Source organism: Rattus norvegicus, chromosome 12 (genome assembly GCF_021556685.1).
Source record: "Rattus norvegicus strain SHRSP/BbbUtx chromosome 12, alternate assembly SHRSP_T2T, whole genome shotgun sequence".
Lineage (NCBI taxonomy): Eukaryota > Metazoa > Chordata > Mammalia > Rodentia > Muridae > Rattus > Rattus norvegicus.
Window position 1 is genome coordinate 52950183 of NC_141545.1, and position 13920 is coordinate 52964102.

The following is a 13920-nucleotide window of genomic DNA, read 5'->3' on the forward strand; positions in this document are numbered from 1 at the left end:
TTTTTTGGAGAGGGTCTCACTATTTATGCCCAGGTGGTCTCCCACTGAAAGATTTTTCTACTTCTGTTTCCTGAGTGCTGGGATTACAAGCCTGTTCTGCCCAACTTCAAGGTCTCTTAAATTTTTATTTTTTATACAGGGCCTTACTCTATAGCCCTGTCTGGCCTAGAACTCATTATGTAGACCAGAGTAGCTTCACTCAGATGTATCCACCTACCCCTGCCCCCTGAGTGCTGAGATTAAAGACATGTACCACCAAGCCTGGCTATTTATTTAGGTCAGTTTTTGGTTTATAGCAGAACGGAAGAAATAAGGTAAAGATTGTCCAATTCAACCACTTCCTTGTCTTTCACATTCAGACACATGTGGAGCCTTATTGCTATTGACATCATCCACAGGGGTTCACTTGTTTAACCCATCCTGCATGGACATTATCGTCACCCAGAGTTTTGTACATGTTGGGACACCCTCTTGTTTCTATGTTTTTTGTAGGTTTAGACTGCCATGATGATCAGATACAACATGCTGCATTCTACCCATTCCTCCCCACTTCTTGATGATCAGATGCAACATGCTGCACTCTACCCATTCCTCCCCACTTCTTGTAACCACAGAACATTTTCTGGCCTCATAGCTTTTCTTTTTACAGAATGTCAGATGCAGGTAGCTGAAACCATGTAGCTTGTACAGATTGGGTTCTTCTACTTTAATCCTTACTTAAATAGCAACATTCTTCATTTGCATATACACACATATACATACATACATGTGTGTATGCATATATATGCGTGTGCGCGCGTGCACACACACACACACCTTGAAGATTCAGAGTAGAATCTTAGTTATTAGTTAAGGTTTTTAATGTATTCCACAGTAGGAAGACACCTGTACTTTTCCTGTGTTACTGAGTTTTTGTTGTGAAATTGGGCCAGGTAGTATAATTTTAGGTCAGCCAAAGCTGTAGTTTCAGAACTAAAAGAAATATTTCCCAGTTCAGCCCTCTTGTTGTTATTCAGTAATTAGAGCTAGTACCGAAGGTTGTAGATTGGTGATGATTTGAAATTCCATTTAAACCAGAATTAATGGGTCTTTGCAACTCCTTTTTTTCTCTTCTGAGGTAAGTTAGAATCTCACATTCTGATACATCAATGTACATTACATGTGTGTGTGTTTAAAGACATTGGGTGGGTAGGTAGGTAGGTAGGTAGCAACCTCCATATAAAGGAATTAAGGTCAGTGTTTGGGATAGGTATGGTAGCTGTAGTGTGTGTTATTCTTCTGATGGTTATAACAATAAGAATGTCTATAACAATAAGAATCTCATTGTTTTTTTTTTTTTTTCTAGCACCAAGCCCTGACTGGGAGCCTAGTGGTGGGGCCTGGCAGTACCACAGAAGCTGACCCCTTTAAGAGGCAACAGGTGATGCCACCCACAGGTACGTCCAGCATGACCAGCAGTGCAGTGCAGTGGCAGTGTTGTTGCCACATGTTTCTAGAGAACTTAATTTCTACTTTCAAAGTTAATTTTTGTTTGGGTTATTAGCAACTAAAATATTTGCATAAATTTTGAAGTTAGAAGTTTATCAGTTGATTTTGTGTACTCCGTCTAACTTCCCATGAACAACCATTATGTATGGCTCGCTGTTAGTGCTACCTAGCCACCTTTTAATCAATTAGTTGGTTTTTGAGACGGGGTTACTTTGAGTAGTCTTGGCTATCCTGAACTTGCTCTGTAGACCCAACTGGCCTTAAATTTACAGAGATCTCCATTTGCCTCTGCCTCCCAAGTGCTGGAATTAAGATGTGTGCCACCACTGTCCGGTAGGAGGCCTTTCCCCTCACTCCATAATGTGATGACATCTTTTATTTTTTCTTTTTTAATGTGAGAGTCTCAAGAAGGTGACACATAGTTGCCCTCTGACTTTATGTCTGATTCTGCAACCACAGCAGGGACTACTTTTATTATTTTGTGATTTTCACAGATGTTCTTCTGTTTATACTCCAAATTTCCTTGCATATGAGACATTGTGAAAAAAATTCAGATATAAACATATAGACAAGAGTTACTTAAAAAAAAAAAATGACCATAATGGGTCACTTTCCCACTTAGTGTATCTGAATCTCCATTGTCAGCACCATGGCACCGTGTTCCATTGTGTGGATGAACCTTTAATAATAATAAAAGCTCCTGCTATTATTATTACTGTTATTATCATCATCATTATGTACTGTCTCATGAGACCGGGTTGGCCTGTAACTCTCAATTTAGCTCAGGCTGGCCTTGAACTTGGAGGGACCCTCCTGCCTCTGGCTCTCCGGTGCTGTGTTTACAGGTGTGTGCCACTGCACATGGCTTTGGACAGTTGACTTTTATCAATCAGTCTTTGTCAGTCTTCCCTGGTTATCACCACATCTTTTTTTTTCCTGTCAGAATGAGCAGAGACTTATCATTTAGTCTGAAAAGTTCCTTTGTCTTATCTGGTAGCTGATCTGAAGGAACAGCTTCCCAGGTCCCCAAGGAATAAGATGTAATGTTGCTGGCAGATTGCCTGCCACCAAGCATGTCCAATTCCATTAACTGTCAGTAGTCTCTGGTTCTCTCACTTCTGTCTGTTTTCCTAACTTTAATAAATCTTGTAATCTCTGGTGGCCAGCCGAAGGGTGAAGTCATACCTCCTGTTTGTATGTGGATGTCTGATCTGAGCAAGGTTGTACAGGAGCTTTTATTGCTCATTAACTACTTGTGACTCTGTTCCTGGCTCGCTATTGATGTTCTCTGTCCACTGTCCTGGGCATCGAAACTTCTCATGTTATTTGTGAGCGCCTTGAGAATAGTTAAGTGGGCCGCTGCCAGTCACATGTTGCAATGTCTCTCCTTGTCCTTTGGCCTTTGTATAATGCCTTTATTTGTACTTGCAAAATTTTAATGAAACTATATCAGCCTTATCCCTTATAGCATAGAAGGGCTTCCCTTTTCAAAGATTATAAAACCACTTATATGTTTTTTTCTACTACTTCTATGATTTTATTTTTACATGAAACGACACCTTTCTTGAAAATTATTCTAGAGCAGTCTAAGAGACCTCGTCTTGAAGTGGGTCATCCAGGGGTAGTTTTCCAGCATCCAGGGGTGAATGCAGGAGTCCCTCTGCAGCAGTTAATGCCAACAGTCCAAGGTAAGACCCAGAAGTAGAGCAGTGCTCTTAGCTTGTCATGAGGGAATGTCCAAAACCTGGAGCCCAGCCCACATTAGAGCCATGTAGTCAAGGGAGTGTAATGAAAATGGAATTTCCCACATGGGAACATGTCTCTGCACCCCAGTCAATTCAGTATTGAGAAAGCCCCCAGAGACAGGTTCTTGACATTCTAGTGGAAGCCAGACTTCTCTGCATTGTGCTTTCCAGTGATTTTATTTCTGTGTTCTTGATTGCTACTGCTGTCAGATACCCTTGGTTATTAATGCTTGTTTTGCTTAGTATTAACTTGTGCAATAGTTGGGTGCATTCTTTCCTTCTCTGTGTGCTCATCCTGACCTTAGGTTTGTTCTAGGACACTCCCATTTTGACTGTAACAGTTCTCATGTGAGAGGCAGAATGTCCAGTGTGTATCCTTGTGACTCATTTGGTAGAAGCTGCTATGCACTGAGGTCAGTGCTTTGGGCTTTCTTATTTTTCAGGAGGGATGCCTCCAACTCCTCAGGCCACACAGCTTACTGGACAGAAGCAGAGCCAGCAGCAGTACGACCCTTCCACAGGGCCTCCTGTGCAGAACGCCGCCAGTTTGCATACCCCACCACCACAGCTCCCTGCGAGGCTGCCTCCGGCCAGTGTCCCAGCCACAGCCCTCCCTTCCACCTTACAGTTTTCACAGCAGTCACAGATGGTGGAGGCTCCAACTCAGCTCCAAATCCCAGTGAAGACTCAACAGCTAAATGCCCCTATCCCTGCCCCCCTGCCCAGCCAGCTCCCTGCTCCTTCTTCACAGCCCGCCCAGCCGGCCCTACATGTTTCGATGCCCGGGAAGGCGCAGATGCAGACCTCTCAGCTTTCCTCCCAGACTCAGGTACTCTGTGGACATTGGCTGTTTTACTAGTGAGGTGCAGAAGAAAAGAGGAAACAGTCTGCAAAAGTGGCTTGGCTTGCTGTCTAGGTATTTGGTAGGGTGGTCTGCGCTGAACCTGCAATTCCTGGAAGCAGCTTTACTTGCCCTCTTAGCACAGTTGGTTATTGTAGCAGTTGCAAATTAATTTTATTTGGTTTTGTAATAACAATTATTAAAGTAATAGAAAACCATTATTATTGTTGCTGTTAGTAGAGAAAATCTCGACCTGTTGAGTCACATGCTATTCAGAGGGCATTGTATTCATCACCCCATTTGGTCTTTTGGGAACTCATAGATGGTGACCAATTTTACCAGTCATGAAAGTTGTGGGACTGACCCAAAGAGATGAAGTGACAATTCAGTATTGACTCTAGTTTTGATCAAGGGTGAAGCTGGGCTTTTCACCATCAGCTAGGCTTCCTCCTTTGATGCTGCCTTTTCTGTTTTGCCAATACTATGAATTCCACAAGTGTGTACAGCACTGTGCCTGTTGTAGTGTTGAACATGCTGCTCCTCACTGATTTTACACTTATGTGGGTTTGTGAGTCCTAACCCAGTTCCTGGAGTCCAGTGAGATTGTGTGGGCACACCAGCTGTAGGGCATAGGTGGGAACCAGCACTGGTCCCCTTTGTTCTCACCGCCCTTATATTAATAAGGGAGCTAACCCAGAAGAACTTTTCAGTTCCAGTTAGGATATATAGTAAGGACTTAAAACAGATGGGAACAGAAAGGAAAGAAGAACGATCTGTACTGATAGCCATGTGCTGTGGTAATGAGTTCATTGGCATTAGTTTTTCACCTTAGCAATTCTGAGAAGTTCAGGCCACAAGGTTAAAATCTTGCCATGTCATCAGCTAAGTGGTAGAACTCTGTGTAACTCTTGGGTTATTCTAGACTTTTGAGCCAGGCTGGTATGGAGGCCTCCTGCACACTTGGTTAGGTTTCCCCAGGGCCACTAAACTCTGTCCCTATAGCTGGCTGGTGGCTGGCTGACTTTCTTTTTCTTTCCCTTCTTTCCCTTTTTTTCCCTCCCTCCCTCCCTCCCTCCCTCCATCCCTCCCTCCCTTTGTCCATCTTTCCTTCCCTAAACAGTATTTTCTTTGTATCCCTGGCTGTCCTGGAACTCACAGAGATCCGCCTGCCTTTCCCTCTGTCTCTGTCTCTGCCTCTGCCTCTGCCTCTGCCTAAGTGCTGGGAGTAAAGGTGTGCACCACTACACTTGACTCCCTGTGGCTTTCATGAGAGTGATCTTTCTTCTCTCAGAATCACAGTCTAGACTTATAGCAGCACTGGGTTTTCTTATCTTTATTTTCTGCCTTTGTTGTTAAAAGGATGAGCTATGATAAATAGCTTTTAAGAAACTGTACAAGGATGGAGAGGTGATTAAGTGGTTAAGAGAACCTCAGAATCCTCTTGCAGAGAGAACCTGAGGTCAGCTTGCAGCATCCACATTGAATGGTTCACAATGTGAAAGACCAGTTCCATGGGTTCTGACATCTTCTGACCTCCAAGGGCACTCATGTGCATATACATACCCACACAGAGACACATATATAAATAAAGTCTTTCAAAAATATAAAATAAAACAAAACCATAAATCTATAGAAATCCATTACCTAGTTGGACCTCATAACACAGGTCTGCAATAACAGCTACATGGGAGGTTGAGGCAGGAGAATTGCCACCCTAAGGCTTTGTTGGCAAACTTACGGACCCCGTTGCAAAAAGTAAAAAGGAAGCTGAGAAGACTATGCCTAGAATGCAGGAGGTCCTAGGGTCAGCCCTCAGTGTGGCGGGAGGATGGAAGAGGCCCTTGCTTCTTGTGAGTTGGACTGGGATCAACCCCTCCTCTCTGTAAAGGGCCATAGGAGAAAGCTTTTGGCTTTGCAGGCCATACAGTTTCTGTGAATCTCTCAGCTTTGTTCTGAAAACATCACAAACAATTTGTGAGTGTATAGAGGTGGCTACATTCCCTCAACACTTTTCCATATCTGTGTGCCTTCTGGGCCCTTTGAGGTAGATACTAAAAGTCGAGGTCATTGCTAAATCTTGAGACTTGGTCTGCTGAGTCTTCCTTGTCCTGGTGCTCCTGACTGGCCTTCCTGCTAGTCTGTTCCTGGCTTTCACCTGTCTCTAAGTGACCTCCTTCCTGAGCTCCTGGGAGAATTTCACACAGACTTGCTGGAGTTGAGGCCCCTTTTGTGAATGTGGTTTCTGGACAGTAAGAAAAGTCTTCTACCTCTCCACCCTTCCTGCCATAAGAGACATACATGGATGTTAAAAAGATGCAAGATGCCAAGCTGGGTCATGGTGGCTCTCTCCTGTAATCCTGGCACTCAAGAGGCTGAGGCAGAGAATGGAGAGTTCAAGGCCAGCCTGGGCTACAATATTGAGCTTTTGTCTCTAAAAAAAAAAAAAAAATACATAAAAACAATAAGCTCAGCTGACACTTGGATGATGTTATTACATAAAAATATAATAAAACATAAAGTCTAGTTTAGCCCATTATTCATTTTTTTCTACAGCTAAAACAAAAACAGTTCTTTGCGAATTTTGTTTTGCTCTAAATTAAAGGATGAAGGGACTCTGGCTCATGGTTTGAGGGTACAGCCCATTATGATGGTGAAGTCATGGCAACAGGGGTGTGCGTTGTCTGGTCACATTGTATATGCAATCATTGAGCAGAGGGAGATGAATGAAAGGCTGGTGCTCAACTATATGGCTTCTAACGGCTTTTTATTGTTACTTCATGATTAAAGCAAGTGCTTTTCCTTACTTATATGCCTTTAAATTAAACTTATTGAACAAACTAAACTTAGCTTCAAAATTAAAATTAATTTAGACTCAAAAAGCATTATAAGAAAACATCTTCCCAAAAATGCAAGGAAAAAAGTTGCACGTGATGCTGTGTACCTGTAATCCCAGCCCCCAGAAGGCTGACCCAGGAAGATAAGAGTTCAAGGCCTACTTAGGTTATACAATCAAGGGAATTTTTTTTTTTTTTTACTTTGTTTGGTTTGGTTTACTTTAAAGGGAAAAGAAAACAAATTGCTTTTTAAAAGAGGACAAAAAGCTGAAGAAAAGGAAAAGCTTTCACGAGCTCTGAGATAATAACCACAAAAGTGCAATTTATAATGGAGGTTTTGTTAGGTTCTATGTAGAACAGCAGTTTAATCTTTGGACACCATCTCTCTTGCGGTTGTGAGTTGCGGTTTGTGTTGGGATTAATTTTGTGTGCATGTGTTGCCATGGAGAGAGAGGAAGGCACTAACTGTGCTCGCCTGTGCTGGCCAAGCTCTCTGGAATTTGGGCACTCTGAACCATAGAAGCCTTGTCCTGACCCTGATTCACTTGTCTTCTGCCCACTAGACAGTGGCATCGACCAGGCCCCCCTTGGAGTCTGCCCAGCCCTGCCAGAGGTCTCTGCCCACTTCTTCCTCTTCCTCATCCCTTGTACCTGTGAGTGGCTCAGGCCCTGGACCCTCGCCTGCTCGTTCTTCACCAGTGAACAGACCCTCTTCTGCCACCAACAAAGCTCTGTCTCCTGTCACTTCTCGGTCTCCAGGGGTAGCAGTATCAGCTCCCCCTAAGCCACAGAGTCCTGCTCAGAATGCAGCCTCATCCCAGGATGGTTCTCAGGACAAGCTGGCAGAACAAATAACACTGGTAAGTGTGCATAGGCAAATATGGGGCATATTTGTTTGGTTTGGGGGTCTCCTTATTTTCTAGACTAGCCTCTAGTTCCTGGGTTTGGGAGATCATGCTCCCTACTTGGCCAAGAGAGTAGCTGAACAAAATAAGGAGGTATGTCACTGTATAACACAGCCGGGACTCACAAGTATTCTGGTTTGTGACATGTACTTAATTATTTTAAGGCTGTGACAGAAACTAAATACTTGGTTTATTATTGGAAACCATTACTGGGGCCAAATAATGCAGTTTTTTCTGCTAAAAGTAGACTCATAGACGTCTTTGCCTTGTGGTGAAACTGACTGTGGTAGGATTGATGGACTGGAGCACCCATCCTCAAGAGGCAGTTGCTGCCCAATACTTGGTACTTAGGTTTTGTTGGATGACTGTTTTGTTCAACTTGCTCAAAAGATTTAAAAGAAGCATACATTTGTCTTGCTCTTTAGAGACGGCAGGATCACTACTGCTTGGTTTTCTTGAGGTGTCTGGGAGAGTCTGACTCTGTTGTGTTCTTGTAGAGCCTCCTGATTCTGCATGTTTATCTCAAACTGTCCTCCTTGAGTCTCTTTCAGTTCCTGAGCCTTTTACACAGTAAGGTTTAGCAGAGTACGTTAAATTATGCTGACCCTCACCGCCACATCCATGTTCCTTACAGGAAAACCAGATCCATCAGCGAATAGCAGATTTAAGGAAGGAAGGCTTGTGGTCCCTAAGGCGACTGCCAAAGCTTCAAGAGGCCCCACGCCCAAAATCTCACTGGGACTATCTGTTGGAAGAGATGCAGTGGATGGCCACAGACTTTGCCCAAGAGCGGAGGTGGAAGTTGGCTGCTGCTAAAAAGGTAAGTTTGAAACATGGGTAGTCATTCATGCTTTGTGTCTGTTGGAGTAGTTGGGATTTAAATTGCTGTAAGTGGCAGTGGGTCAGATTCTTGCCCCATTCCCTGAAGACTTTTGAATTCTAATGAGTGGAGAGAGGTGGTAACTGACTGAGACAGAGTCCTTAGTGCCAGAGCAGACACAGCTCCTACTGCAGTACTGGTGCAGAGGTTGGGTCCCTTTTTCTTCCAGTTTGCTTGCCAAGTAGGATTAGGGTTCATTCAGGACACCCAGAGCTGGTTAGGTGATTGCGAAGGGTGGGAGCTGGAGCCAGACCTAGGATGATCGGTCAGGTGTTCATTCCCTCCTTCACTTCTGCTTTTGCTCTGTGACTGAGCTGTCTCTGGTTCTGGTAGAGAGTTTGTCCCATTTTATTATTTCCACAGCAAGCAGGTCCTTCAGAGACTTGAGAGGTGGCACTGTTCACGCTACAAAAGTGAAAATAAAACAGGTTTCATTGTTTGCATATCCAGGCTTCTCAGCATAGATTCTTTGTCCTCTGGCTATGCACCTCCATCTTTTACTCTTCTCTTTATCTGGTTTAGGAAGGGAAGACCTGAGACAAAGGGTCTCAGATTAGATCTATAGACATAAAAAAAACAAAAAGCCCAAAACCCTTTAAATATTTGTTACAAAGGAACATGGTCCTGGACATGTGTTTAGTGGGGTGGACACACGGACTAGTGTGGAGAGGTTGGAGACTGGGCATGTGGACTCCAGGCTGGGCAGGCAAGAACTGGCTGGTGGGGTAAGGTAAGCTAAAAAGCAGCACAGAATCCAGAGTTCTCAGTGTTGTGCCAGCTCTGCACAGTAAGCCTACAGGTACCTCTCCTTCTCACTGACACAAGGAGAGACAGACGGCATCTCCAAGGAGTGTGAAGCCATGAGTGGATTGGTGAGAGACTAGTGCATGGTGTCATTATTGCTTTTCTATATCAGCTGAGGTAGACTGTGACTTTAGGCATGGGCTCTATACTGAGTAATTTCTTACCCTCAGTTGTCCTACTTTGTGGAGATGTGACTGCCAGGTATTTAGAGTATTCCCACTGACTGATAGCTTAGAAGTAGAATCTTGGTCTAGAGAGATGGTTCAGTGGTTAAGAGCATTCACATGGGAACTCATAACCATCTGTAACTCAAGTTCCATGAGATCTGACTTCTCTTCTGCCTCTGCAGGTACACACATGGTGCATATATACCTATATTGAGGCAAAAACATGCAAATACATTTTTAAAAATTAAAGTCTTAAGCCAGAGATGGTGGATTGTGACTTTAATCTCTGTTTTAGGATTAAACGGCTGAGGCAGGTAGAACTGTGAGTTAAGACCCAGGCTGGTCTATACTGTGAGTTCCAGGTCAGCCAGAACTATATAGGGATACCTTGTGTCTTAAAAATAAATAAAAGTAAGATCTACCTTCCATCTGAGATGTAGTTCACTTGGCAGAGTGTTTGCCTAGCAGGCCGGAAGCTGTGCATTTGATCTCCAGCACCATACAACAGGCGTGGTGACACACATGTGTAATCTAACATTTGGGAGGTAGAGATAAGAGAGAGGGTGAGAAGTTCAAGATCATTTTTGGCTCATAGTGCATTTGAGGCCAATCTGGGATTCATAGGATCCTGCCAACAACACCAAAAGCCACACATCTTAACAACAAAAAGAAAACCTTAAAAACCCCTCAGTTTGGGGACTGGTAAGATAGCTCATCTGTTAAAAGTACTGGTTACCTTTTCAGAGGAGACCCTGATTTTGACTACAGTGCCCACCTCTGTGGTTGCTCATAACCATTTGTAATTTTGCTTCCAGAAGAGCTGATGTCTTCTTGCCTTCTTAAGCACTGCTCACACATGCAGGCAAAACACTTAGACATGAAAAAATAAATACATCTTTTAAAAGTAAGTGTGTGCTTCAGTAGCACATATGATAAAATACAGAGGAGATTAGTATAACCCCTGTGTAAGAATGACACTCAGATTCATGAAGTGTTATATATATTAGGGCACTAACATTCACATGCCCCTGAACACACTATAATAAAAAGAAAGTAAGTATAAAAAACTTTTAAAAATGTCAGCAGAACCCTATCTCAAAAGTAAGTACATAAAGATCATTATATTTAGGGGAAATGTGAGTTATCTTAACCCAACAATTTCTATACATAGAGACTTAAGACATTTAGTTGCATTCATGCAATGAAATAGTGACCCTTTAGACATCTTAATTTGTGTTTGTTGAATAGGAAGATAGTATGTGAAACAGAGAAAGAAGATTTGTAGTATCATATAGCGATTCATATCTGAGAGAAATAGATTGTAAGATAACTTTCTAGAAAAGTCAGGCAAAAAATATTGAAAATATTTATTTGCCTGAAGCTATGTTTTCATCTTGCACACCTGAGAACCTAGAAGGATATACCTGACAGTGAATTATTATATGTGGCTTCATTTATTGAGTTATAGTTTCTTTTTGTGGACCACACTGGCCTTGAACTTGTGATCCTCCTGCCCCAGCCTCTTGCCTCATGTAACTCTAAGCTGAGAAATCTTATTTTTTTTCCACTCCACACAGGGTTTCACTGTATAGCACTGGCTGTCCTGGAACACACTCTGTAGACTAGGTGGCCTTTTACTTTCAGAGCATTGGGAATAAAGTAGTGGGCCACTACTGCCAAGTTAAGCTGAGAAATCTTAATTTTTTTCTATTTCTTTTTTTCCCCTCTGGCATGCTATAAGAGCACAATTTTTTTTTTTAAGTTCTTACTTTTTCTCTATGTGTGTACACGTGTATATGGTCAGGGAACAACTTTTCGGAGTTATTGGTTCTCTTCTTCAATCCATATGGTTCTTGAGGAATCAAACTCAAGTAATTAGGCTCGGTACCAAGTACTTTACTTGCTGACCCATCTTGCCAGCTCGAGTACTGCAACTTGTTGAACTTTCCCTTGCCAGCTTGTTAGAACTGTGGCCCGGCACCATGAGGAAAAGAAACTTCGTGAGGAAAGAGGGAAGAAGGAAGAACAGAGCAGACTGAGGCGCATTGCTGCTACCACTGCGCGAGAAATAGAATATTTCTGGTCAAATATTGAACAGGTAAATGCTAGAATTCAGTGGGATCTAAAAAAATATTTAATGTATCCAAGCTGTGAGGCTGTGTGCTAGGGGCCAGATCCTCAGCAGCTCCAGAATTCATACCTATGCAGCAGGGGTCTGATCCCATTCTGACCTCTTTGCTTACCTTTGTACCCTCAGAAGCCACAGCTTTGAGGTGACAATGTAGTGAAGGTCTGTCAGGTATTCTTGATGTACTGCGGGCATCAAAAGTAAAATCTTTTTCAGAATATCTGCTCCCGTCTGCATAATCTTTCTCTCTCTTAACTTTCAAATTCTTACTATCTAATAGAATTTGAGCAGGTTAGACTTAGATACACAATAAAGAGGAGTGCACCAGACTGAGTTTTCTACTTCAACATTGTGAATGAGGTTGGCTAGCTATTTAATGTTTAATGTGCAGAATTGTACAGCTTGCATCTTTAATGACTTGCTTGTTTGTTTTTGGTATTTAGGTTGTGGAAATAAAACTACAAGTAGAATTAGAAGAGAAAAGGAAAAAAGCCTTAAATTTACAGAAAGTTTCCAGAAGAGGTATGACATTAAAACTGTTTCGTATTGCCTTTACTGATTTGGTGTGGGTGGCGGAAGACAAATGTGTGCATCCCAGCATGTGTGAAGGTCATAGGACAGCTTTGTGGAGATGGTTCTCTTCTTCCATCATGTGGGTTCTGAGGACCAAACTCAGGCTGTCAGGCTTGGTGGTAAGGATCTTCAACCTTCTGATTTTACTGGCCCAGCTATGATTTTTTTTTAATGTTTTTGCAGATTTATTTATTGTGTATTGTATGAGGTGTATGGGTGAATGTGTGCTACCATGTGCCTATGGAGTTATAAATACAACTTAGTTTTTCTTCTGTTATATGGGTTCTAGGGATTGGCCTTAGACTATCAGGTTGATGGCAGGTGCTTTTACCCATTGAGCCATTTTATGAGGCTTTTAAAAGCAGTTTTTTTTTTTAATTTTGTAATTATATTTATGTACAGAAAACTTAGCGTATATTTAACCCAGTTTAGTGGCGAGTTCTTTAGCCTTTGCCTTTTCCAGTTTGGCAATGCAAGCTACAGACTTAGGACTCAGAATGTTTCCTCCCCAGTGGCGGTGGATCTCGTCATATCTGTCATTATAATTGGTCCTAATAGCTTCTACCAGCTTAGCCTGAGCACCCTTGTCTTCCGAGTTCACCTGTGTGAAGGCAACAGTGGTGCATGTCTTCCTGTGGACCAGATGCCCCAGCCTGGCCTTTCTCTTGATGATGCAGTAGGGCACCCCCATCATTCGACCCAGGGCAGGCAGGAAAACCACCAGCTCAACGGGGTCTACATCATGAGCAATCACCACCAGCTGAGCCTTCTTGTTCTCCACCAAGGTGGTGACTGTATTGACCCCTGCTCGGAGGACAGGTGGTCTCTTAGTTGGGATGTCCCCTTTGCCAGCAGCTTTCTTCTCAGCTCGGGCCAGCAGCCTTTGCTTCCTCTGCTTTGTCTCTGGCCTGTACTTGTGGGCAAGCTTAAGCAGCTGATTCGCTGTTTGCCTGTCCAGGGCCTGGGTGAACTGGTTGATGGCAAGAGGTACTGTGAGCCGCTTGTAGAGGATGGCTTTTTGCCTGCAGGGCCATTTGACAAAGCGTGTTAGATCTCTTGTGGCTGGCTGTCCTGCCCATTGCCAAAGTTCTTGGGCCTTTTTAAAACAAAGGATTGACCACCTTTTTGGCCTCTTGTTTCTTGATGACAGTGGTGGCCAGGACTACCTTCTTCCCCTTGGCCTTCTTTTCCTTGGGCATCCTTGCTAGAGAAGAAAGAGAATTAAAAACAGTCTCAGTCTCAGGAGTAAGATGCCTCCTAGCATTTGTGAGGCCTCGTGTTTATCTTCCAGGACACATGCACACAGGCTTTGCACCTTTAGAGTATATTTTATGCAACTTCCTAGTTTTTGCTAGAGAGCTCATTGGGTCAGGGAGAGCACGTGCATGCATTTGTTCTGCTTAATTATTTTATGGTTACACGGGCACGCACACACACACACACACACACACACACACAAATATATGAATGGGGAGGATAGGATAGGATCTCACTCTGTAACTCATGTTCACCTAAAACTCAGTATGTAGGTAAGATTAGTCTTCAGTACCAGAGT

At 43.1% G+C, this 13920-nt stretch overlaps 1 protein-coding gene and 1 pseudogene across 3 annotated transcripts in view; both read left to right on the plus strand.

The window, feature by feature from the left end:
• Positions 1–13920, plus strand: part of Ep400 (E1A binding protein p400) — a 106952-nt gene that overhangs the window by 25423 nt on the left and 67609 nt on the right. For all 3 annotated transcript variants that reach the window (NM_001107149.1, XM_087578559.1, XM_087578560.1), the window contains 7 exon segments: positions 1346–1436; positions 3069–3176; positions 3677–4062; positions 7472–7768; positions 8448–8633; positions 11622–11762; positions 12236–12314. In NM_001107149.1, the coding sequence (NP_001100619.1) occupies positions 1346–1436; positions 3069–3176; positions 3677–4062; positions 7472–7768; positions 8448–8633; positions 11622–11762; positions 12236–12314 (1288 nt within the window).
• Positions 10577–10670, plus strand: LOC120096100 (U6 spliceosomal RNA; annotated as a pseudogene).